This window comes from Pseudophryne corroboree, chromosome 4 (genome assembly GCF_028390025.1).
Source record: "Pseudophryne corroboree isolate aPseCor3 chromosome 4, aPseCor3.hap2, whole genome shotgun sequence".
NCBI classification, from domain to species: domain Eukaryota; kingdom Metazoa; phylum Chordata; class Amphibia; order Anura; family Myobatrachidae; genus Pseudophryne; species Pseudophryne corroboree.
In genome coordinates, this window is record NC_086447.1 from 85,515,953 (window position 1) to 85,543,516 (window position 27,564).

Genomic DNA, 27,564 nt, shown 5'->3' on the forward strand with positions numbered 1-27,564 from the left:
ATTTGCAAAGCTACCTGCGAGCAGCTTTACAAATGCGATCTATGCTGAATGAGGGCCGTATTCAGGTTTATTAGCAAACCGAAAAAGCACACTCATGGTAAATCCATGTTGCACTGCAGGTGGGGCGGATGTAACATGTGCAGAGAGAGTTAGATTTGGGTGTGGTGTGTTCAAACTGAAATCTAAATTGCAGTGTAAAAATAAAGCAGCCAGTATTTACCCTGCACAGAAACACTATAACCCATCATTGGATCTTAGTAGGGATGGACTGAATCTAGGGCTAAGAGGTCGATATTCGGATTGTTAGGGAGATGCAGGTTTATGTTGACTTTGATTGTCCTAAAAGAAATCCTGATTTTCCATTAGTTTCAGGGCTTAGGACAAAGGGTTCTCGCTTCCAGGAGACAAAATTCCAGATAACATTTAATTATTTAGGCTACGCTTCCTCATTTTAATCTGCAAATGATTTCTTGGGTCCAGTATTCAGCAGCACTTACATATTATTTGGGATGCATTGCAAGCTTATTTCCTATGCAGTGTCCTATGCCAGCCTAGCATTCACCCAGGGCAATATGTGTTTAGGGGATGCAGTCACTTCACCGGCTGCTGGTATCCCAGCGTTCAGGAAACCGACACCGGAATTCCATCACCCGCCTATAAACCGACATCTGGAATCCCAACACCGGCCCGGAATTCACACTCGGCTGGTGAATCCACGCCACCAACCGAGTGAGAATAGAACCTGTGGCAAGCGCAGCGAGCCACTGGGCCCGATGAATGGCGAGTGCACAAGGGGACTTGCTGCCCCGCCGTCAGGATTCCGGCAGCCGTGATGCCACTGTCGGTATAGTAACAGCCGGCATCCCGTCTGTCTAGACATCGTATGTATCCCGTGTATAGATGCAGATGAACAGCTGGCCCTAGGCATTGGTGATAGAAATGTAGACAGATGTAGAGCAATCAATTTGAAGTTAAGGTTCAGATAAATAAAAATAACCAATATGAGATGAATAATTGTTTTAAGTTGCTCAATGCACATTGCCATGTTATTGCAAAACCTCCTCTGACACCTCACACACAAGTAAGATAAATGGCTACCGTCTTTAACGGGACACAACTTTTAGACCATGTTATCCGGAAAATGAATGCCTAAAATCTATATGTGAAATGTGTTTTTTTTTTTTAGTCTTTACCTAAATCAGTTTTGAAATCTCATTGTCACCTGACTAGGGTCTCTCTCATCAGTATATGTGTGTGCAACATCCCATGTCCTTGCAAGAGTAGGTGGAGTGATACAGATTTGTGTGATTTGTCCTGTCGGAGCAAGACGGGCGTAGTGATACAGTGCTGTGTGTGTGATGTGTCAGTGAGCAGAGAGGCGGAGTGATAAAGGCACTGTGTGATTTGTCTGTACAGGAAAATAGGGGCGCAGTGAAACACAGACCTGTGGTAGAGGTGGCCATCGAAGAGTTAACCATCGATGGTCTCCATCAATAATGCCATCAGTGCTTATAATCAATAGCATGAAACCATCAATGAGAATCCGTGAATGGCTTGACCCAGTGGTCTCCAATCTTAATTGGGTTGTGAGCTACTTTCGGAAAATAAAACCTCTGAAGGAGCTCCCCCCTCTCCCCAATGCGCATGCGTTCCTGCAAAAGTGGGTGTGGCCTCACAACTACAAGTAATGCCCCCCCCATAGTGCCAGATACGCAAGTAATGCCCTCAGCATTGCCAGATACCCAAATAATGCCCCTCAGCCTCAGCAGTGCCAGATATTCAAATAATGCCCCCCAGCAGTGCCAGACACACAAATAATGCCCCCAGCAGTGCCAGATACACAAATAATGTCCCCAGCAGTGCCAGACACACAAATAATGCCCCCCAGCAGTGCCAGACACACAAATAATGCCCCCAGCAGTGCCAGATACACAAATAATGCCCCCAGCAGTGCCAGATACACAAATAATGTCCCCAGCAGTGTCAGATACACAAATAATATCCCCAGCAGTGCCAGATACACAAATAATGTCCCCAGCAGTGCCAGATACACAAATAATGTCCCCAGCAGTGCCAGATACACAAATAATGCCCCCAGCAGTGCCAGATACACAAATAATGTCCCCAGCAGTGTCAGATACACAAATAATATCCCCAGCAGTGCCAGATACACAAATAATGTCCCCAGCAGTGCCAGATACACAAATAATGCCCCCAAGCAGTGCCAGATACACAAATAATGTCCCCAGCAGTGCCAGATACACAAATAATGCCCCCAAGCAGTGCCAGATACAATTCCCCCCGCAATGCCATTTAAAATGTCACTCCGCAGCACCAGATAAAATGCCCCCCCCCCCCCCCCCCCCGCGGTGTCCGATACAATGCCCCACACAGTGCTAACCCTTGCTGGCTTCTTCTACTGCCGTCGGTGCTGCTCCTCCTGTATGAGGGACAGAAGGGGAGGAGAGCGCAGAGCGCGCCTCCTGTGAAGTCCGGAGAGCGGCTGCGGTGAGGGTGACAGAGTCTCCGGCGGCTGCGCATATTTAAAATATGGTGCCAGTAAGTGAGCCAATCAAAACTCGCGGTCCGGCAGCCAATCAGGTGCTGCCACTGCCGGTCCACGAGCTCTGATTGGCTGACGGCCGGCACCATATTAAAAATGAAGGGAGGAGGAGTGCCAGTGACTGCCCAAGCCCGTGCGCTCTGTGAGCTACCGAAAGTACTACGGCGAGCTACCGGTAAGCTCGCGAGCTACGGGTTGGAGATCACTGGCTTGACCTATCAATGGACATCCCAGCTCTGTGACATGGTGGGCGGCAAGCCAGGAAGGGGAATGGAGTTGAGTGTCGCGATGGGAGGTGTGATTAAGCATGGGGGAGGGGGAGGGAAACAGGAAACATTGCTGTATATGGGTGGGATTTACTATGCATCACAGCCACGATTCAATATATCCCGCCACATATTGGATACATACCAACATTAATAAAGCCAGGATGTACCTAGAAATGCGATTAGTATCACAAAGGACAGCTCACACGACTTCCGGGTTTAGCATGCGCAGTGCGACTCAGTCCACCGGCGGTAGGGGTGGGGGCTTGAGTGCTTGGTACATATGAAAATGTAGCCAAACGTCAGAAAATGGCATTTCGGTCAAATTTTTTCCCTTAATACATCCCGCATACTGTGCCATTGATGGCGGTTCCCAAAGAATGGGAGGAGTTTCTGTAGACCCTGGTGCTCTAAATTGAGAATGAGAAGGAGGGTCACCCTCAGTTATGTTGTGAAGGGTAACACCACACAAAGCTTGGGCATATTTGAAGAGAAGAGAGTCACCCATGAATAGGGGGCATGAGTCCAGTTATGGAGACAAACGCATTATGACTGAAGAAAGGAAGAGTTCCCCAGTAGACAGTGATGGGAGAAATCACTGTCTACTGGGGAACTAATATAAATAGGAAGCTGAAAGCCCCATTATACAGGAATATGGGGAATGAAACCAAAACTAAGAGAGGTCTGAGGCAGCAGAGGAGCCCCAAAGTTTCAGGTGAACTGCTGCAGAGGTATAAGGCTGAGTGAGCGCTGTGATAAACAAAAGAGATGCAGAGCTGTGGTATAGTAAAGAGATGCAGAGCTATAATAAAGGGATGCAGAGCTGTGGTATAGTAAAGAGATGCAGAGCTGTGTAATAGTAACGAGATGCAGAGCTGTGATATGGTAAAGAGATGCAGAGCTATAATAAAGAGATGCAGAGCTGTGGTATAGTAAAGAGATGCAGAGCTATGATATAGTAAAGAGATGCAGAGCTATAATAAAGGGATGCAAAGCTGTGATATAGTAAAGAGATAAAGAGCTGTGTAATAGTAACGAGATTCAGAGCTATAATAAAGAGATGCAGAGCTGTGATATGGTAAAGAGATGCAGAGCTATGATATAGTAAAGAGATTCAGAGCTATAATAAAGAGATGCAGAGCTATGATATAGTAAAGAGATTCAGAGCTATAATAAAGAGATGCAGAGCTGTGATATGGTAAAGAGATGCAGAGCTATGATATAGTAAAGAGATTCAGAGCTATAATAAAGAGATGCAGAGCTGTGATATGGTAAAGAGATGCAGAGCTATGATATAGTAAAGAGATTCAGAGCTATAATAAAGAGATGCAGAGCTATGATATAGTAACGAGATGCAGAGCTGTGATAAAGAGATGCAGAGCTGTGATATAGTAAAGAGATGCAGAGCTATAATAAAGAGATGCAGAGATGTGATATGGTAAAGAGATGCAGAGCTATGATATAGTAAAGAGGTGCAGAGCTATAATAAAGGGATGCAAAGCTGTAATATAGTAAAGAGATGCAGAGCTGTGTAATAGTAACGAGATGCAGAGCTGTGATATGGTAAAGAGATGCAGAGCTATAATAAAGAGATGCAGAGCTATGATATAGTAAAGAGATGCAGAGCTATAATAAAGAGATGCAGAGCTGTGATATAGTAAAGAGATGCAGAGCTATGATATAGTAAAGAGGTGCAGAGCTATAATAAAGAGATGCAGAGCTGTGATATAGTAAAGAGATGCAGAGCTGTGTAATAGTAACGAGATGCAGAGCTATGATATAGTAAAGAGATTCAGAGCTATAATAAAGAGATGCAGAGCTATGATATAGTAACGAGATGCAGAGCTGTGATATAGTAAAGAGATGCAGAGCTATAATAAAGAGATGCAGAGATGTGATATGGTAAAGAGATGCAGAGCTATGATATAGTAAAGAGGTGCAGAGCTATAGTAAAGAGATGCAAAGCTGTGATATAGTAAAGAGATGCAGAGCTATAATAAAGGGATGCAAAGCTGTAATATAGTAAAGAGATGCAGAGCTGTGTAATAGTAACGAGATGCAGAGCTGTGATATGGTAAAGAGATGCAGAGCTATGATATAGTAAAGAGATGCAGAGCTATAATAAAGAGATGCAGAGCTGTGATATAGTAAAGAGATGCAGAGCTGTGTAATAGTAACGAGATGCAGAGCTATGATATAGTAAAGAGATGCAGAGCTATAATAAAGAGATGCAGAGCTGTGATATAGTAAAGAGATGCAGAGCTATGATATAGTAAAGAGGTGCAGAGCTATAATAAAGAGATGCAGAGCTGTGATATAGTAAAGAGATGCAGAGCTATGATATAGTAAAGAGGTGCAGAGCTATAATAAAGAGATACAGAGCTGTGATATAGTAAAGAGATGCAGAGCTGTGATAAAGAGATGCAGGGCTATAATAAAGCGATGCAGAGCTACAATAAAGAGTTGCACAGCTGTGATAAAGAAATGCAGAGCTGTGATATAATAAGAATTTACTTACCGATAATTCTATTTCTCATAGTCCGTAGTGGATGCTGGGGACTCCGTAAGGACCATGGGGAATAGCGGCTCCGCAGGAGACTGGGCACATCTAAAGAAAGCTTTAGGACTATCTGGTGTGCACTGGCTCCTCCCCCCATGACCCTCCTCCAAGCCTCAGTTAGGATACTGTGCCCGGACGAGCGTACACAATAAGGAAGGATTTTGAATCCCGGGTAAGACTCATACCAGCCACACCAATCACACCGTACAACTTGTGATCTGAACCCAGTTAACAGCATGATAACAGAGGAGCCTCTAGAAAAGATGGCTCACTACAGCAATAACCCGATTTTTTGGTAACAATAACTATGTACCAGTATTGCAGACAATCCGCACTTGGGATGGGCGCCCAGCATCCACTACGGACTATGAGAAATAGAATTATCGGTAAGTAAATTCTTATTTTCTCTAACGTCCTAAGTGGATGCTGGGGACTCCGTAAGGACCATGGGGATTATACCAAAGCTCCCAAACGGGCGGGAGAGTGCGGATGACTCTGCAGCACCAAATGAGAGAACTCCAGGTCCTCCTCAGCCAGGATATCAATTTTGTAGAATTTTACAAACATATTTGCTCCTGACCAAGTAGCTGCTCGGCAAAGTTGTAAAGCCGAGACCCCTCGGGCAGCCGCCCAAGATGAGCCCACCTTCCTTGTGGAGTGGGCATTTACAGATTTTTGGCTGTGGCAGGCCTGCCACAGAATGTGCAAGCTGAATTGTACTACAAATCCAACGAGCAATAGTCTGCTTAGAAGCAGGAGCACCCAGCTTGTTGGGTGCATACAGGATAAACAGCGAGTCAGATTTCCTGACTCCAGCCGTCCTGGAAACATATATTTTCAGGGCCCTGACAACGTCTAGCAACTTGGAGTCCTCCAAGTCCCTAGTAGCCGCAGGCACCACAAATAGGTTGGTTCAGGTGAAACGCTGAAAACACCTTAGGGAGAAAATGAGGACGAGTCCTCAATTCCGCCCTGTCCGAATGGAAAATCAGATAAGGGCCTTTTTCAGGATAAAGCCGCCAATACTGACACGCGCCTGGCCCAGGCCAGGGCCAACAGCATGACCACTTTCCATGTGAGATATTTTAACTCCACAGATTTAAGTGGTTCAAACCAATGTGACTTTTGGAACCCAAAACTACAGTGAGATCCCAAAGTGCCACTGGAGGCACAAAAGGAGGCTGTATATGCAGTACCCCTTTTACAAACGTCTGAACTTCAGGGACTGAAGCTAGTTCTTTTTGGAAGAAAATTGACAGGGCCGAAATTTGAACCTTAATGGACCCCAATTTCAGGCCCATAGACACTCCTGTTTGCAGGAAATGTAGGAATCGACCCAGTTGAATTTCCTCCGTCGGGCCTACTGGCCTCGCACCACGCAACATATTTTCGCCAAATGCGGTGATAATGTTTTTCGGTTACATCCTTCCTGGCTTTGATCAGGATAGGGATGACTTCATCCGGAATGCCGTTTTTCCTTCAGGATCCGGCGTTCAACCGCCATGCCGTCAAACGCAGCCGCGGTAAGTCTTGGAACAGACAGGGTCCTTGCTGGAGCAGGTCCCTTCTTAGAGGTAGAGGCCACGGATCCTCCGTGAGCATCTCTTGAAGTTCCGGTTACCAAGTCCTTCTTGGCCAATCCGGAGCCACGAATATAGTGCTTACTCCTCTCCATTTTATCAATCTCAGTACCTTGGGTATGAGAGGCAGAGGAGGGAACACATACACTGACTGGTACACCCACGGTGTTACCAGAGCGTCTACAGCTATTGCCTGAGGGTCCCTTGACCTGGCGCAATACCTGTCGAGTTTTTCCCAACGGTTTATAAACAAGTGGAAGACTTCTGGGTGAAGTCCCCACTCTCCCGGGTGGAGGTCGTGCTGAGGAAGTCTGCTTCCCAGTTGTCCACTCCCGGAATGAATACTGCTGACAGTGCTATCACATGATTTTCCGCCCAGCGAAGAATCCTTGCAGCTTCTGCCATTGCCCTCCTGCTTCTTGTGCCACCCTGTCTGTTTACGTGGGTGACTGCCGTGATGTTGTCCGACTGGATCAACACCGGCTGACCTTGAAGCAGAGGTCTTGCTAAGCTTAGAGCATTGTAAATGTCCCTTAGCTTCAGGATATTTTTGTGAAGTGATGTCTCCAGGCTTGACCATAAGCACTGGATATTCCTTCCCTGTGTGACTGCTCCCCAGCCTCGCAGGCTGGCATCCGTGGTCACCAGGACCCAGTCCTGAATGCCGAATCTGCGGCCCTCTAGAAGATGAGCACTCTGCAACCACCACAGGAGGGACACCCTTGTCCTTGGTGACAGGGTTATCCGCTGATGCATCTGAAGATGCGACCCGGACCATTTGTCCAGCAGGTCCCACGGGAAAGTTCTTGCGTGGAATCTGCCGAATGGGATTGCTTCGTAGGAAGCCACCATTTTACCCAGAACCCTTGTGCATTGATGCACTGAGACTTGGCTCGGTTTTAGGAGGTTCCTGGCTAGCTCGGATAACTCCCTGGCTTTCTCCTCCGGGAGAAACACCTTTTTCTGGACTGTGTCCAGGATCATCGGATCGTCGGATCATCGGAAGTCGTCGGAACCAGCTGCGATTTTGGAATATTGAGAATCCAATCGTGCTGCCGCAACACTACCTGAGATAGTGCTACACCGACCTCCAACTGTTCCCTGGATCTTACCCTTATCAGGGAATTGTCCAAGTAAGGGATAACTAAAATTCCCTTCCTTCGAAGGAATATCATTATTTCGGCCATTACCTTGGTAAAGACCCGGGGTGCCGTGGACCATCCATACGGCAGCGTCTGAACTGATAGTGACAGTTCTGTACCATAAACCAGAGGTACCCTTGGTGAGAAGGGTAAATTTTGACATGAAGGTAAGCATCCTTGATGTCCCGAGACATCATGTAGTCCCCTTCTTCCAGGTTCGCAATCACTGCTCTGAGTGACTCAATCTTGAATTTGAACCTCTGTATGTAAGTGTTCAAAGATTTTAGATTTAGAATCGGTCTCACCGAGCCGTCCGGCTTCGGTACCACAACAGTGTGGAATAATACCCCGTTCCCTGTTGCAGGAGGGGTATCTTGATTATCACCTGCTGGGAATACAGCTTGTGAATGGCTTCCAAAACTGTCTCCCTGTCAGAAGGAGACATCGGTAAAGCCGACTTTAGGAAACGGCGAGGGGGAGACGTCTCGAATTCTAATTTGTACCCCTGAGATATCACCTGAAGGATCCAGGGGTCTACTTGCGAGTGAGCCCACTGCGCGCTGAAATTCATTGAGACGGGCCCCCCACCGTGCCTGATTCTGCTTGTAAAGCCCCAGCGTATACTGAGGGCTTGGCAGAGGCGGGAGAGGGTTTCTGTTCCTGGGAACTGGCTGATTTCTGCAGCCTTTTTCCTCTCCCTCTGTCACGGGGCAGAAATGAGGAACCTTTTGCCCGCTTGTCCATGAAAAGACTGCGCCTGATAATACGGCGTCTTCTCATGTTGAGAGGCGACCTGGGGTACAAACGTGGATTACCCAGCTGTTGCCGTGGCCACCAGGTCTGAAAGAGCGACCCCAAATAACTCCTCCCCTTAATAAGGCAATACTTCCAAATGCCGTTTGGAATACGCATCACCTGACCACTGACGTGTCCATAACCCTCTACTGGTAGAAATGGACAACGCACTTAGACTTGATGCCAGTCGGCAAATATTCCGCTGTGCATCACGCATATATAGAAATGCATCTTTCAAATGCTCTATAGGCAAAAATATACTGTCCCTATCTAGGGTATCAATATTTTCAGTCAGGGAATCCGACCACGCCAACCCAGCACTGCACATCCAGGCTGAGGCGATTGCTGGTCGCAGTATAACACCAGTATGTGTGTAAATACATTTTAGGATACCCTCCTGCTTTCTATCAGCAGGATCCTTAAGGGCGGCCATCTCAGGAGAGGGTAGAGCCCTTACAAGCGTGTGAGCGCTTTATCCACCCTAGGGGGTGTTTCCCAACGCACCCTAACCTCTGGCGGGAAAGGATATAATGCCAATAACATTATAGAAATTATCAGTTGTTATCGGGGGAAACCCACGCATCATCACACACCTCATTTAATTTCTCAGATTCAGGAAAACTACAGGTAGTTTTTCCTCACCGAACATAATACCCCTTTTTGGTGGTACTCGTATTATCAGAAATGTGTAAAACATTTTTCATTGCCTCAATCATGTAACGTGTGGCCCTACTGGAAGTCACATTTGTCTCTTCACCGTCGACACTGGAGTCAGTATCTGTGTCGGCGTCTATATCTGCCATCTGAGGTAACGGGCGCTTTAGAGCCCCTGACGGCCTATGAGACGTCTGGACAGGCACAAGCTGAGTAGCCGGCTGTCTCATGTCAACCACTGTCTTTTATACAGAGCTGACACTGTCACGTAATTTCCAACAGTTCATCCACTCAGGTGTCGACCCCCTAGGGGGTGACATCACTATTACAGGCAATCTGCTCCGTCTCCACATCATTTTTCTCCTCATACATGTCGACACAAAAGTACCGACATACAGCACACACACAGGGAATGCTCTGATAGAGGACAGGACCCCACTAGCCCTTTGGGGAGACAGAGGGAGAGTTTGCCAGCACACACCAGAGCGCTATATATATACAGGGATAACCTTATATAAGTGTTTTTCCCCTTATAGCTGCTGTATAGTTAATACTGCGCCTAATTAGTGCCCCCCTCTCTTTTTTAACCCTTTCTGTAGTGTAGTGACTGCAGGGGAGAGCCAGGGAGCTTCCCTCCAACGGAGCTGTGAGGGAAAATGGCGCCAGTGTGCTGAGGAGATAGGCTCCGCCCCTTTTTCGCGGACTTTTCTCCTGCTTTTTTATGGATTCTGGCAGGGGTTAAATGCATCCATATAGCCCAGGAGCTATATGTGATGGATTTTTTGCCATCCAAGGTGTTTTTATTGCGTCTCAGGGCGCCCCCCCCCCCCCAGCGCCCTGCACCCTCAGTGACCGGAGTGTGAAGTGTGCTGAGAGCAATGGCGCACAGCTGCAGTGCTGTGCGCTACCTTGTTGAAGACAGGACGTCTTCTGCCGCCGATTTTTCGGACCTCTTCTGCCTTCTGGCTCTGTAAGGGGGCCGGCGGCGCGGCTCTGGGACCCATCCAAGCTGGGCCTGTGATCGTCCCTCTGGAGCTAATGTCCAGTAGCCTAAGAAGCCCAATCCACTCTGCACGCAGGTGAGTTCGCTTCTTCTCCCCTTAGTCCCTCGATGCAGTGAGCCTGTTGCCAGCAGGTCTCACTGAAAATAAAAAACCTAAACTAAAACTTTCACTAAGAAGCTCAGGAGAGCCCCTAGTGTGCACCCTTCTCGTTCGGGCACAGAGATCTAACTGAGGCTTGGAGGAGGGTCATGGGGGGAGGAGCCAGTGCACACCAGATAGTCCTAAAGCTTTCTTTAGATGTGCCCAGTCTCCTGCGGAGCCGCTATTCCCCATGGTCCTTACGGAGTCCCCAGCATCCACTTAGGACGTTAGAGAAACTGTAGTAAAGAGATGCAGTTATAATAAAGAGATGTAGCACTATAATAAAGAGATGCAGGGCTGTAATATAGTAAAGAGATGCAGAGCTATAATAAAGAGATGCAGCGCTATAATAAAGAGATGCAGAGCTGTAATATAGTAAAGAGATGCAGAGCTATAATAAAGAGATGCAGCGCTGTGATATAGTAAAGAGATGCAGAGCTATAATAAAGCAACGCAGAGCTACAATAAAGAGGCAGAGAGCTGTGATAGATGTAGAGCTGTGATAAAGAGATGCAGTGCTACAATAAAGAGGTGCAGAGCTGTAATATAGTAAAAAGATGCAGAGGTATAATAAAGAGATGCAAAGCTACAATAAAGAGGTGCAGAGCTGTAATATAGTAAAGAGATGCAGGGGTATAATAAAGAGATGGAGAGCTGTGATAAAGCGATGTAGAGCTGTGATAAAGAGATGCAGAGCTACAATAAAGAGATGCAGAGCTGTGATAAAGAGATGCAGAGCTGTGATATAGTAAAGAGATGAAGAGATATAATAAAGAGATGCAGAGCAGTGACAGAGATGCAGGGCTATAATAAAAAGATGCAGAGCTACAATAAAGAGATGCAGAGCTGTGATAAAGCGATGTGACAGTGATACATCAAGAAAAGCAGAGTGTGACAGGTAAATAATAGAGGCAGACATACATAAAGAGATGATGATGAGAGCGGCAGAGAGTGAGCACTATGTGGAGTGCAGTTACTGCACATGGACTGAATGTAGGCCTAGTGCCTGCACATCTGTGAGAGCCTGATAAATGGAGGATATGTGCGAAAGGAAAACCATACAGTACCTTATGCTCAGTACTAGAGAGGCTGCCGGGCTTGCTGTGGTATCACCACATCACAAACCCTGTATGCATGAGGTAATACAAGTCCAGCGCTTCACTCTTTGGTTCACACCAGTCATTTCTTCCGATTTTTAAGTGTCAGTGGGGTGCCGGGTGTACTGTGATCCGCTCTACCTCAGTATCCCCCCCCCCCCCCCCCAACATTTTATACATAAAAACCGGTACAAACTCAAAAGGGGCGTGGCCACGGGTAAAGGGCGTGACCACGGGTAAAGGGGGCGTGGCCACAACCCTTTTCCTATACTTTCAATGTAAGTTTGGAGAGCCAAAAATCAGTAGACCATAAAAAAAGGTACTGTACCTGCCAAAAAGGTACAGTTGGAGGGTATGTCTCAGTATACCCAAGAGACAAGAAGATCCACATGTGTAGGTTACCAGGTAAACAGATACCCTACAACCAATGACGTGCGGTGGGGTGAGGCAGAGCCTTTCCTGTCATATTAACGTTTGCTAGAGTTTTGACTGTATAAAGTATATGAAAAATACAAAGAATCTGTTAAAAATATCTTCTTTGTATTATGCTAATCATTTATATAGTCAAATCTCTGGAGTAAAAAGTCTATGGCAGGTGAGGGTGGGATCCCTGTGTCACTTAAAGCTCTCTCCACACCTGGGTGTCTGAGTCCTGTGTAACTTGTTATCTAATGAGGGTCTAGAGAGAGACACACACACACAGTCCTCCTGAGTCCTGTCCCAGTGTGTAAGTAGTACAGAGGCTGCTGCTATTTTTGCATGTGACAAGATAAATTATAGATTTTATTTTTCTATGTGTATTTTAAGGTTGTTTACGTTGTCTTTGTTCCACTATAAGTACATTTTATAAAATAGTTGTCTTTCAATTAGGTGTAGCTATAAACAGCACCCAGGCATTATTAAACTATTAGTTTAAATCTAATATACATCATTGGGCTAAAGTTAATACACAATCCGAACTTCCCACCATGACCCCATTCCACGAGGGACAAAATTCTTAAGTTATGATGCAATCACCTGTGTTGAAATACCTTTCTTAGCAATTACATAGTTCAACACAGGTGACACCAATCATATATTAAGAGGGAAGTCCATGTAAAGAGCATTTTTTTACTTCTGGAATGGGTCATGTTGGGAGGTATACACAATCTTATACACAGCCCTCCCCCCCTTTCCTTCCACCGGGGACCCCCTGTCTAAAGTGCCCCAGGCACCCCCAAGACTTAATCCGGCCCTGCACCTGAGGGACGTATGTGTACTGGAAACAAGTGTTATACATCTCCAGTGGGTCATCTGTGTTCCACTACTCTGTTTCCAGGTTATATGCATCACCTCAGTTACACCACCATGTCCGGAATGGCAGACAATAGAAGGGAGATCACTGGCATATCTATAATGGCTGCACCCATATAATTATACTCACCTCTCCGGAGTCCTGCTTTGGCACTGCAGCAATCACTGGGAAAATGGTGCGGCGGCCATTTTCCCGGAGATTTGTGCATGTGCAGTAGAGAGGTCATCGGGCGCATGGCACAGACACCATGCTCCCAGAGACCTGCACATGCGACAGTAAACTCTCTGGCATTGTGCCCAAGTCTATACACCGTAGAGAGGAGAGGCCCTCTCCTATTTTAAGCCGTCTCTGAGGGAGGTATTATTATTTTTGTTTTCATTGTCATAACCCAAGTACTGTGCTGGAGAGGAGAAGGAGCTGTATATATTTTTCTCTCATCATTTATAATTTTGTAGGCAAGTAATGCACTGGAGGAGTCTTGTAATACAGAACATAGGGGGTCATTCTGACCCGTTCGCTCGCTGCTTTTTATCGCAGCCGAGCGTACGGGTCCCTACTGCGCATATGCCGGCGCATGCCAGATGGCCGAAGGCTGTAGCAGGGCTGCGATCGCCTCTGCCTGATTGACAGGCAGAAGTGGTCGCTGGGCGGGAGGGGCCGGAACGGCGGCGTTAGGCCGCCGTTTTGTGGGCGCGGTCCGACCAACGCAGGTGTGGCTGGACCGAACGGGGGGGCGGGCAGCAGCGGCTGCGTGACGTCACACGCAGCCGCTTCGGGCCGGGGAGCGATGAGTAGCTCCCGGCCAGCGCGCTAAAACTGCGCTGGTCGGGAGCTACTCTTGAAGTGCAAAGGCGATGCCTTTGCACTTCTGCAGGGGGGCGCGTTACTGACATGCGGGGTGGACTAGCCCTGTGCTGGGTGTCCCCCTGCATATCTGTGTGCCTGATCGTAGCTGTGCTAATTTTAGCACAGCTACGGTCATCTCGGAATGACCCCCATAGACCGTAAGACATATTCCTATGGCGGCACGGTAGCAGCCTGCTCTCTATGCACATACTGTCATTTGTTATTTTATACAGATGAGTAATAATGTCACTTTTTGTAACTTACCATAAAAATGTAACAATGGGCTGAATCAGGCCAGCATTATTCCCATATATATGTATTTTGTATAGAAGAGACGCTGAGGTGGTTGGGTCCATGGAGCGCTATGATGTAGATTTTTTTCCTGACAGCGGAAATGATCTCATGGACACCCAGTCTCCCTACACAATTATCATTCCTATCTGTATAATGTCATTGTGGTGCTGTTTTTAAATGCACTCTGTCGGGCCACTGTTGTGTACACAGCATTTGTGGCATGATATCGGCTCATTGGGACTGACAGCCGTTGTGCAGCTCTCCTGATGTCGGCAGTCGACGCAACTGATTTGTGGTGACCGTCCACCTTGGGTGCCATTCACACACTGTGCAATAATTGGACTGGCCAGCATGCGGGGCGGTCTTCCCCCTTGCTGGGCGGACCCCCACATGCTAGAGAAATGAGTCGTAGTTTTACGATTTTTCACAAAAACTACAACTGAAGCTGAATCGGGCCCAAAGTACCGGCTGTCATTTTTTAAACCCAGCCTGTAACATGGCAGGAGCTGATTGGTTGGTACTTTATCTCTCTCCAAGGTTTGATACATCTATCCCTATGTATTTTTTGGTCTTTAAAGTCAACATCACAGTTTGAAAGAACTTGAGCTAAGCAGGCTAAATAATCAGAGTTTATTATTTTTTTCTACTCAAATTGTAACTAATTTATACAAAACACCATACTCAGGCGATTATACAAATGTACAAAAAAATGCATTTGCTTGAACACATTTTGTCTGTATCTAATAACAATCTGCATTCATTTTAGGCTACGGTGAAATGCGTTGGGATATGATTAACAAAGACTTGTACTGTTTTAACAAAGACTGACCACTCTAATTTTGTACACAACATGATTTCTGCCATGCTGAGAACCTGGAACATGCCAAATGGTGTGCGCGTGACAGTATAATGGCAATTCGGACAGAGAATGTTATAGTGGCTACCACAGAAATACAGATAATGATTGTATCTCACCGCCTGATAAGCTGCCTTTCATTACTGCCCCCTATATTCTAGTTAGATTACTACTTCAGTCGCCCATAACCCCAATGGTACTTCTTTGCAAAATGGAAGTTTTAGCAAATCAACACTATCACTCGCTGCTCTATGCTGAAATGCTAAGATCATGCTGTAATAATATATTTACAAATGCATTTTTTGGCTTTGTAAATTTTAATTTTTTACTTTTCAAATGATTACCTTTTAGCTGCTATTAGAACAAACTGACATTTTCCTCAGCTACAAACTGCACTGTGCGACAGCCAATAAAATGGCTATATTGCTTCTATAATATGGCCGCAAAGTCAAGAACAATTGTCTTCAAGGGCACTTGTCACCTACACACAGCGAACTCTGCCATTCTGTGGGCAGAACCAATTGGTACATGTCAGCAGGCAATCCTTTCATTAGGATCCAGTGACATCGCTAAAAAACAAAATGGCTTCTTACACACAGTGAAGTTGATCATTTTGTGGGCCGAACCAATATTGAATCATAATGCAGCCAATATTTTCATTAGTTCCCAGTGACACTGAGGAATTCCGTGACCAACATTCATGACCAAGTGCTCCTTTGTCATTTGCCGTATCCTCATGTTTTGACTTTGTCCACAAAATGGCTGTCCCAGCTGTGTGAGGCTGACAGTCGCTCTCTAAGTGCACCAACATCAGAGGTACATTTTTGTTTAATTTAAAACTATTTATGATGCTTCACACCCTAATTATTTTGTATTTTACCTCAAAAATAATGGATGGACAACCGGATATGTTCTACGGGTGACAGGGCTGCCAGCTGGGGAGCTGAGCCGAGTAGAATCCATGACAAAAATGTTTTTTGTAAACCTGGGAAGTGGCATTGCCAGATGCAGTTGGCTAATTATCGGTTCTTTGGAACATACTGTACAATTTCAGCCCGCAAAACAGACCAATAATTAGCGGATCGGCCAGATAATTGTATAGTGTATGCCCGGCATAAGACACAGCATGCAATTTCTACAGACAAATTGTTCTCATGTGGTACAGGTTCCTCAGCACATGCTGATTAGTTCCTCACCAAAAGGCTATATTGGGGCAATGCTAATTAAAAGCAGACAATGGGGGGGATGTAAATAAGGTACACGATAGTAAAAGTAACCTGGATAACATTCCCTTGAACATCTTTGAAGACCCTAAATACTTTTTTGTGGTCATACATGATTTAAGGCCACCTTCACTTCAGAGGCCGGACAGATGAGGTAGTACAAAAGCTTGGAGATAAAGTTGAGAGAGATAAAGACAGCTTCTAACTGCCATGCTACAGGCTGTGTTTAAAAAATGACAGGGGCTGATTGACTGGTAGTTTATCTCTCTCCACGCTATCCCCAAGGCTTGATACATCTCACCCTGGATGAGATCTGACCAATCATTCCAATTTCACTTACTGACATGCTTGACAAAGGTCCAATCAATTTCCTTGGGGGACAGAAGCCGTTTCAATGCTGCGCTATCTGATCAATTGCCCAATATAGCCGAAATACCTCTATTTGTGTCCTGCATAATCTATTTAATAACAGATGTCCCATTTCCATCATGAACAGTGAGAGCAGGTGAGTGAGATGGGGCAGACCACTAGGACAGGAGAGCCGGTTACTCCGGCAATGGGGTTAAGTATAGCTGGTAGGGGGCATTGATGTCATAAAATGGGTCCAAAACTACTAGTAAATAAATTGTTTAGGAAAATACATCTCATCTAAACATGTACAGTAGTAAGGTTTATTTTTTTAATTGGATGTTGGGTCAGTGCTGACGGAAAGTGTCCATGTTTGAGGAGGCGCTACTTTATCTTTAGTCATGTGGTCACTGCTGGAAACGTATATTAAAATAATTCTTTGTGGATGTGGACTGTGCTTGTGCAGCCAAATGCCCACACGGCCAGACTCCCATCCAACTTTGTGCAGATTAGTAACCTGATATATACAAGTGGTTCCCTAGACAGAGAGCGACACAGAAGAACTGAATCATTAAGTTACTACTGGGAAATAAAAGTAGATGAAAGCCACCCAGATCCCTTAGGTTCTATGACCAGTTAGTGATTAGTAAATTGGACGGGTCACCTCCCTGCACCAGAAGAAGGCTTTTCATGGACCGATATTTCAGCCTATCCATTCACTTCACACTTGTGACATCACTGAGGCACGAGGCACGGTCACTAACTCCTAGCGAACAGATAGGGTGAGCACTGGTCCGTATAAACGCTGCTTCTGTTGAGCACGGGGGTCCGGTCTGCTTCGAGGACATGAAACACACAACTTTAACTGTACAAAACAATGAGTGTGTCTACGCCGTGCGACAAAAATAACCTGATATGCAAACAATACACAAAACAATTAGGAAAGGCTCGTTTGCACCAATGCATTTGTAATGCTCTTTGAGTTCTCTAATTAGTGCTTAATTCACATTACATTTAGCGGTAACAAAAATGTAGTGTGCTGCACTTTCCATCTGGATCTGCGAGTGCTGCAATGTGTATCCATAACGCATCAATGCATTGGTGGCAACGAGCGGGAACAATGCTCTTTTTTGCCTTTCTGATATGCGACTTTAATTCAATAGAGAAATGCCATCCTTTAAGAACACATGCGGTACAGTGGGGGTCATTCCGAGTTGAACGCTCGCTAGCTAGTTTTTGCAGCCGTGCAAACGCTATGCCGCCGCCCACTGGGGAGTGTATTTTAGCTTAGCAGAAGTGCGAACGCATGTGCAGCCGAGCTCTACAAAAACTGTTTGTGCAGTTTTAGAGTAGCTCTGAACCTACTCAGTGCTTGCGATCACTTCAGCCTATTCGTGTCTGGATTTGACGTCATACACCCGCCCAGCGAACGCCCAGCCACGCCTGCGTTTTTTCAGACACGCCTGCGTTTTTGCAAACACTCCCTGAAAACGGTCAGTTGACACCCAGTAACGCCCCCTTCCTGTCGTGCGAATGAAAACTTCGCTAGAACCTGAGCACAACCACAAAGAGCTTTGTACCCGTACGTTGCACGTGAGCATTGCGGGGCATACGCATGCGCAGAAATCCCATTTCTTTCACCTGATCGCTGTGCTGCGAAAATCATCAGCGAGCGATCAACTCGGAATGACCCCCCGTATCGGAAGGACTGGTAAGATTGCGGTATCACAAGGCGTCCCTTTATGATGATGTAGCTACGCCTGTCATGGTCACATGCTCATAGTACCGCGTGGCAATAACATCCCTATAAAAATGAGAAAATCCTACTTTCTAAAGGAAGAAAAGAGGAAATTAATCTGTGTCATGAGGAGTACTGTAACACTGTGCTATGGGGACGCGTCACTTGGATTTGGTTGGGGGCAAACCAGGGCGCCGCGTGGGGATGATTCGAGGTTTGGGTAAAATCTTTGGGTCTTCTTCTTCCTCCAAGTCACTGTCACACACGTGGACGACAACGCTGGGGGTGGACTCTGTTCCTGCGTGAAGTTCGTACTTCTGACCTGCAGAGAGAAAAGATACCAAAATAAGAAAAAAAAAAATATATGTATATTGACCATCTTGCAGGTGGCAGCCATTTTGTGGGGTAAACCAACATCTATGCGAATGCAACTGATCTATTCTCTGCGAACCAGAAAAATCACTGAGGTAAAGCAGGCCTAATGCTGATGAAGCACTGGCCTATAATGTACAAACAAAATTAATATTCATTAATATCAATTAGTAATGAGCGGGTTTGGTTCCTCGGAATCCGAACCCCCCCGAACTTCATCCATTTTACACGGGTCCGAGGCAGACTCGGATTCTCCCGCGTTGCTCGGTTAACCCGAACGCGCCCGAATGTCATCATCCCGCTGTCGGATTCTCGCGAGATTCGTATTCTATATAAGGAGCCGCGCATCGCCGCCATTTTCACTTGTGCATTGGAGATGATAGGGAGAGGACGTGTGCAGCGTTCTCTCAGTTGTGTTCAGTGTGCTGCAAATATCAGTGTGCTGCAAATATCTGTGCTCAGTGTGCTTGCAAATATCTGTGCTCAGTGTGCTTGCAAATATCTGTGCTCAGTGTGCTGCAAATATCTGTGTGCTGCAAATATCTGTGCTCAGTGTGCTGAAGTGAAAATATCTACGTTCTCTGCCTGAAAAACGCTCCATATCTGTGCTGCATGGTAGTATATAGTAGGAGGACAGTGCAGAATTTTGCTGACCAGTGACCACCAGTATTATATCAGTACGGTACAGTAGTCCAATGCTCTACCAACCTCTGTGTCATCAAGTATACTATCCATCCATACCTGTGGTGCATTTTATTCGTGCGCAGTATATATAGTAAGAGGACAGTGCATAATTTTGCTGACCACCAGTATATAATATATAGCAGTACGGTACAGTAGTCCACTGCTCTACCTACCTCTGTGTCGTCAAGTATACTATCCATCCATACCTGTGGTGCATTTAAGTTTTGCGCAGTATATAAAGTAGGAGGACAGTGCATCATTTTGCTGACCAACAGTATATAATATATAGCAGTACGGTACAGTAGTCCACTGCTCTACCTACATCTGTGTCGTCAAGTATACTATCCATCCATACCTGTGGTGCATTTAAGTTTTGCGGAGGACAGTGCATAATTTTGCTGACCACCAGTATAAAATATAGTACAGTAGTCCACTGCTCTACCTACCTCTGTGTCGTCAAGTATACTATCCATCCATACCTGTGGTGCATTTACGTTTTGCGCAGTATATATATAGTAGGAGGACAGTGCATAATTTTGCTGACCACTAGTATATAATATATAGCAGTACAGTACAGTAGTCCACTGCTCTACCTACCTCTGTGTCGTCAAGTATACTATCCATCCATACCTGTGGTCCATTTAAGTTTTGTGCAGTATATATATATATATATATATATATATATATAGTAAGAGGACAGTGCATAATTTTGCTGACCACCAGTATATAATTTATAGCAGTACGGTACAGTAGTCCACAGCTCTACCTACCTCTGTGTTGTCAAGTATACTATCCATCCATACCTGTGGTGCATTTAAGTTTTGCGCAGTATATATATAGTAGGAGGACAGTGCATAATTTTGCTGACCACCAGTATATAATATATAGCAGTACGGTACAGTAGGCCATTGCTATTGATATATTACTGGCATGTAATTCCACACATTAAAAAATGGAGAACAAAAATGTGGAGGGTAAAATAGGGAAAGATCAAGATCCACTTCCACCTCGTGCTGAAGCTGCTGCCACTAGTCATGGCCGAGACGATGAAATGCCATCAACGTCGTCTGCCAAGGCCGATGCCCAATGTCATAGTAGAGAGCATGTAAAATCCAAAAAACAATAGTTCAGTAAAATGACCCAAAAATCAAAATTAAAATCGTCTGAGGAGAAGCGTAAACTTGCCAATATGCCATTTACGACACGGAGTGGCAAGGAACGGCTGAGGCCCTCTACTATGTTCCTCATGACTAGTGGGTCAGCTTCACATGAGGATGGAAGCACTCATCCTCTTGCTAGAAAAATGAAAAGACTTAAGCTGGCAAAAGCACAGCAAAGAACTGTGCGTTCTTCTAAATCACAAATCCCCAAGGAGAGTCCAATTGTGTCGGTTGCGATGCCTGACCTTCCCAACACTGGACGGGAAGAGGTGGCGCCTTCCACCATTTGCACGCCCCCTGCAAGTGCTGGAAGGAGCACCCGCAGTCCAGTCCCTGATAGTCAAATTGAAGATGTCACTGTTGAAGTACACCAGGATGAGGATATGGGTGTTGCTAGCGCTGAGGAGGAAATTGACAAGGAGGATTCTGATGGTGAGGTGGTTTGTTTAAGTCAGGCACCCGGAGAGATACCTGTTGTCCGTGGGATGAATATTGACATGCCTGGTCAAATTACAAAAAAAATCACCTCTTCGGTGTGGAATTATTTTAACAGAAATGCGGACAACAGGTGTCAAGCCGTGTGTCGCCTTTGTCAAGCTGTAATAAGTAGGGGTAAGGACGTTAACCACCTCGGAACATCCTCCCTTATACATCACCTGGAGCGCATTCATCAGAAGTCATTGACAAGTTCAAAAACTTTGGGTGACAGCGGAAGCAGTCCACTGCCAACTAAATCCCTTCCTCTTGTAACCAAGCTCCTGCAAACCACACCACCAACTCCCTCAGTGTCAATTTCCTTCTTAGACAGGAAAGCCAATAGTCCGGCAGGCCATGTCACTGTCAGGTCTGACGAGTCCTCTCCTGCCTGGGATTCCTCCGATGCATCCTTGAGTGTAACGCCTACTGCTGCTGGCGCTGCTGTTGTTGCTGCTGGGAGTCAATCGTCATCCCAGAGGGGAAGTCGGAAGACCACTTGTACTACTTCCAGTAAGCAATTGACTCTCCAACAGTCCTTTGTGAGGAAGATGAAATATCACAGCAGTCATCCTGCTGCAAAGCGGATAACTCAGGCCTTGGCAGCCTGGGCGGTGTTAAACGTGTTTCCGGTATCCACACCGTTAATTCACAGGAATCTAGAAAATTGCTTGAGGTACTGTGTCCCCGGTACCAAATACCATCTAGGTTCCATTTCTCTAGGCAGGCGATACCGAAAATGTACACAGACCTCAGAAAAAGAGTCACCAGTGTCCTAAAAAATGCAGTTGTACCCAATGTCCACAGACATGTGGACAAGTGGAGCAGGGCAGACTAAGGACTATATGACTGTGACATTCCACTGGGTAGATGTATTGCCTCCCGCAGCAAGAACAGCAGCGGCGGCACCAGTAGCAGCATCTCGCAAACGCCAACTCGTTCCTAGGTAGGCTACGCTTTGCATCACCACTTTCCATAAGAGGCACACAGCTGACAACCTCTTACGGAAACTGAGGAACATCATCGCAGAATGGCTTGCCCCAATTGGACTCTCCTGGGGATTTGTGACATCGGACAACGCCACCAATATTGGGGGTAATTCTGAGTTGATCGCAGCTTCAAGTTTGTTAGCAATTGGGCAAAACCATGTGCTCTGCAGGGGAGGCAGATATAACATGTGCAGCGAGAGATAGATTTGGGTGTGGTGTGTTCAATCTGCAATCTAAATTGCAGTGTAAAAATAAAGCAGCCAGTATTTACCCTGCATAGAAACAAAATAACCCACCCAAATCTAACTCTTTCTCCACATGTTATATCTGCGTCCCCTGCAGTGCACATGGTTTTGCCCAACTGCTAAAAAATGTCCTGCTGTGATCAACTTGGAATTACCCCCATTGTGCGTGCATTACATGTGGGCAAATTCCAGCACGTCCCATGTTTTGCACATACATTGAATTTGGTGGTGCAGAATTTTTTTAAAAACGACAGGGGCGTGCAAGAGATGCTGTCGGTAGCTTGAAGAATTGCGGGCCACTTTCGGCATTCAGCCACCGCGTGCCGAAGACTGGAGCACCAGCAAACACTCCTGAACCTGCCCTGCCATCATCTGAAGCAAGAGGTGGTAACGAGGTGGAATTCAACCCTCTATATGCTTCAGAGGATGGAGGAGCAGCAAAAGGCCATTCAAGCCTATACAGCTACTTACGATATAGGCAAAGGAGGGGGAATGCACCTGACTCAAGCGCAGTGGAGAATGATTTCAACGTTGTGCAAGGTTCTGCAACCCTTTGAACTTGCCACACGTGAAGTCAGTTCAGACACTGCCAGCCTGAGTCAGGTCATTCCCCTCATCAGGCTTTTGCAGAAGAAGCTGGAGAGATTGAAGGAGGAGCTAAAACAGAGCGATTCCGCTAGGCATGTGGGACTTGTGGATGGAGCCCTTAATTTGCTTAACCAGGATTCATGGGTGGTCAATCTGTTGAAATCAGAGCACTACATTTTGGTACTCGGTCCTAGGTTTAAAGCCTACGTTGTATCTCTCTTTCCGGCAGACACAAGTCTGCAGATGTTCAAAGACCTGCTAGTGAGACACTTGTCAACTCAAGCGGAACGTGACCCGTCAACAGCTCCTCCTTCACATTCTCCCGCAACTGGGGCTGCGAGGAAAAGGCTATGAATTCCGAGCACACCCGCTCGCGGTGATGCAGGGCAGTCTGGAGCGAGTGCTGACATCTGGTCCGGACTGAAGGACCTGCCAACGATTACTGACATGCCGTCTACTGTCACTGCATATGATTCTGTCACCATTGAAAGAATGGTGGAGGATTATATGAGTGACCGCATCCAAGTAGGCACATCAGACAGTCCGTACGTATACTGGCAGGAAAAAGAGGCAATTTGGAGGCCCTTGCACAAACTGCCTTTATTTTACCTAAGTTGCCCCCCCTCCAGTGTGTACTCCGAAAGAGTGTTTAGTGCAGCCGCTCACCTTGTCAGCAATCGGCGTACGAGGTTACTTCCAGAAAATGTGGAGAAGATGATGTTCATCAAAATGAATTATAATCAATTCCTCCGTGGAGACATTCACCAGCAATTGCCTCCAGAAAGTACACAGGGACCTGAGATGGTGGATTCCAGTGGGGACGAATTAATAATCTGTGAGGAGGGGGATGTACACAGTGAAAGGGGTGAGGAATCGGAGGATGAGGAGGAGGTGGACATCTTGCCTCTGTAGAGCCAGTTTGTGCAAGGAGAGATTGATTGCTTCTTTTTTGGTGGGGGCCCAAACCAACCAGTCATTTCAGTCACAGTCGTGTGACAGACCCTGTCGCTGAAATGATGGGTTTGTTAAAGTGTGCATGTCCTGTTTATACAACATAAGGGTGGGCGGGAGGGCCCAAGGACAATTCCATCTTGCACCTCTTTTTTCTTTAATTTATCTTTGCATCATGTGCTGTTTGGGGACTATTTTTTGAAGTGCCATCCTGTCTGACACTGCAGTGCCACTCCTAGATGGGCCAGGTGTTTGTGTCGGCCACTTGGGTCGCTTAGCTTAACCATCCAGCGACCTTGGTGCACCTCTTTTTTTCTTTGCATCATGTGCTGTTTGGGGACTATTTTTTGAAGTGCCATCCTGTCTGACACTGCAGTGCCACTCCTAGATGGGCCAGGTGTTTGTGTCGGCCACTTGGGTCGCTTAGCTTAGTCATCCAATGACCTCGGTGCAAATTTTAGGACTAAAAATAATATTGTGAGGTGTTCAGAATAGACTGGAAATGAGTGGAAATTATGGTTATTGAGGTTAATAATACGATGGGATCAAAATTACCCCCAAATTCTATGATTTAAGCTGTTTTTGAGGGTTTTTTATAAAAAAACACCCGAATCCAAAACACACCCGAATCTGACAAAAAAATTTCAGGGAGGTTTTGCCAAAACGCGTCCGAATCCAAAACACGGCCTCGGAACCGTAACCAAAACACAAAACCCGAAAAATGTCCGGTGCACATCACTAATATCAATACTATTCATGAAAATTGGTTCAACCCACAAAATGGCTGTCTCCAATGTCACACACAAGGCGGTTGGATTATCAGCCATGCTGGTAAATGCTGTCTTTTGGTTTATGTTTTATGCTTTTGTCTTCCGACAAGACCAAAAGGCTACACTAATGTTGTACTTCCAACATACAGACCCCGCAGCACAGGGACAGACTGGGGCTCCGAATAGGCCCTGGCATCTGTGACATGCGCTCACGCGAGTCACAGGGGGCACGAGCATGTCCCGGGAGGTAGGGGGCGCAGAGATGATGCGGGTGCGCGCCACAAGTCAGGAGGGCGTGGACTCACAGCACGCCCTCATTACCATGGTAACGGATGTCCCGGGGGCGCGCGCATACACGATGCACGCGGGTGTGCTGCGAGTCAGGGGTGTGGACTCGCGGCACGTCCCCATTAAAATGCAAATGTACTCATCAGAGTGCCGCACGGACTTCCCAGCTCCCTGTGGGACTGGGCCGGCCCACCTGCCCTTCTGGTATATGCCAGAATTGCCCGACGGGCATTTCGGCCCTGCCGCATCATCTGGAGACCTGCCTGTCGTACAATCTTGTACTGTAGCTCAGGATTTTCCAAACTCGGTCCTCAGGGCACCCTAACAATCCAGGTTTTAAGTATATCCATGATTGAGTCCAGATGATTAAATCAAACTGATTTAGGAAGTAACTAAATCACCTGTGCTTAAGGAGAAATATCCTTAAAACACGGGGATCTATGTACTAAGCCTTGGAGAGAGATAAAGTGGACAGAGATAAAGTACCAAACAATGCAGCTACCACTATAGTAAATACAGTCTGCGCAAATGTAAATGTACTGTGACCTCCTGCATGTATGTGCGTGCTGCAATTGTGATAACGTGCACATGCATTGTTAATACTTTATTAGAGAGGCAGACTAACTGGACTATCCTGTGATTGCTGGCCCTCACCACTGTTCCCTGAGTGATGTCACTGGCAGGATGGGTATCGTGTATCCAGTTCTACTGTACTTCATTGGCGATACCTGCCGCTCCGTGTCACCACGTGGAAATAATTAGTGATTGTGTGTCACAGGCCAGCGCTATATCCCACAGTAGATCATTCAGGCACGTAGTACTGAAAGCAGACATCTCTATTGTGAGTTTCATTTCAGCGCAGCCACATAATTAGCCTGTTGTCAGTAAGGCAAATTGCTTTCTGCCACTCAAAGGAATCCTGGAACATTTGATTTAGTCTTTGTACTTGTAAATGGCTCTGACCCATAGCAGCTTCTCATTAAGAAAATACAGAAGGAGCAGAACGTGAGCAACTGCTACAAGACACGGAGATGGGAGTCAGGGAAGAGGATCATTATATAGCGGAGCTGGGAAGCCATCATGATACAGTATAACAAGACAGCCTTAATATTCCCTGTGCATACATATGTCAGATATATACTGTAGGTGACATCATTATTCAAAGTGCAAATCTGACACGTGGATCTGTTTGAAGACCAATGTTCTTCGTAGTCACTACAAAAACACATCAGGAATACATAAGTGAGACCCCCCCACCCCCCACACACACACACACAAAACTTTGTACAAATCCCAATTTTAAGTACAAATAAAGGCCCAGCGTGCCTCAATGTGTACGTAATACAGATTATACATTGGCACAATGTTCTATTACCAGGGCTGCCATCAGGGGGGTACAGCCAGTGCACATGTAGGGGTGCCCAACCCTAACCCTCCCGCAACATAACCCTAACCCTCTTCCTAACCTCCCCCCGCAGCCTAACCCTAACCTCTCCCCTTAGCGTAATCCTAACCTCTCCCTAACCTCCCTCCGCAGCCTAACCTTAACCTCTCCCCGCAGCCTAACCCTAACCTCTCCCCGCATCCTAACCCTAAACTCCTCCCATAGCCTAACCCTAACCTCCCCCTCTGCAGCCTAACCCTAACCCCCCCCCCCCACGGCCTAATCCTAAGATTTCCACACAGCCTAACCTGAACCTCCCCCTGCAACCTTACACTAATCCTTCCCCCCTCTGTAACATAACTCTAATGTTGATATCCTGACAATGTCAACATTATGAATGTCAACACTGTTACTGTCAACCTTTTGACTATATCTGTTACAGCTAGTTGCAGGCATAGACACTGTCCTCAGCACTCCCACAAAATGGATGCGACACACCTCCATTTTGAGAAACGGTCCTGAAGCATGTCACTAATGCTGCGGTTTAGGGTGCACCACCAGCGATCTCTCACAGGTGTAAATAAACCATGGGGTTTGCATATATCACATTATTAGGGCCTCTGTCCCCACACACACACACACACGCCTATAGAACCAACCTTGTAGGCAGCACATTGCAGCGTATGTTACATCATTCACCACACAGTCCATGCCCCATTGGAGCTTACAGTCTAGCTGTACCAACACACAAATACTTTTAAGATAGTCAAAATTAAGTTAGTTAATTGATGTGATTGACAAAAATTCTCTGTACAACGTACAACTATATAAATGATATTAAGTGAGGATACTGCTATTTGGTTCATTTTTTATAAATATGAACTTCTAAAACCTAGAGAATAAAAACGGACAGAATAAAATGTACATAACATGAAGAAAAATAAGGATTATCGTTCAGTGGTTCACGACTTAAAAACTGGGTCATTTTATTTGGGATAAATCTTTAAAACCTGGGATTGTCCACACCGGAAATTAGGAACAGCTGGTGACAATGGTACCACACTGCCTACTGCGGAGTCGCGTCATCAGTAGGGAAATTAGTCATTTGCATCCTGTCGGCTACGCCACTTGTTACAGAGTTGTTGCAATGGGTTAAACAGAGCCTGATGCTCTCAGGAGGGGGAGTGAGGCTCAGTGAAGAACATAGTGACTACAGGAGATTATGGTGCAGCAAGCTGGGCTGCTTTACAAGAGAAAA

General features: G+C 46.1%; 1 protein-coding gene across 3 annotated transcripts in view; it reads right to left on the reverse strand.

The window, feature by feature from the left end:
* Positions 1-14,852: 14,852 nt before the first annotated feature.
* RCAN2 (regulator of calcineurin 2) overlaps positions 14,853-27,564 on the reverse strand; it is a 221,484-nt gene continuing 208,772 nt past the window's right edge. For all 3 annotated transcript variants that reach the window (XM_063915220.1, XM_063915219.1, XM_063915221.1), the window contains one exon: positions 14,853-18,723. In XM_063915220.1, coding sequence (XP_063771290.1) covers positions 18,563-18,723 — 161 coding nt within the window. In that variant the 3' untranslated portion in view covers positions 14,853-18,562. The remainder of the gene's footprint in view (positions 18,724-27,564) is intronic.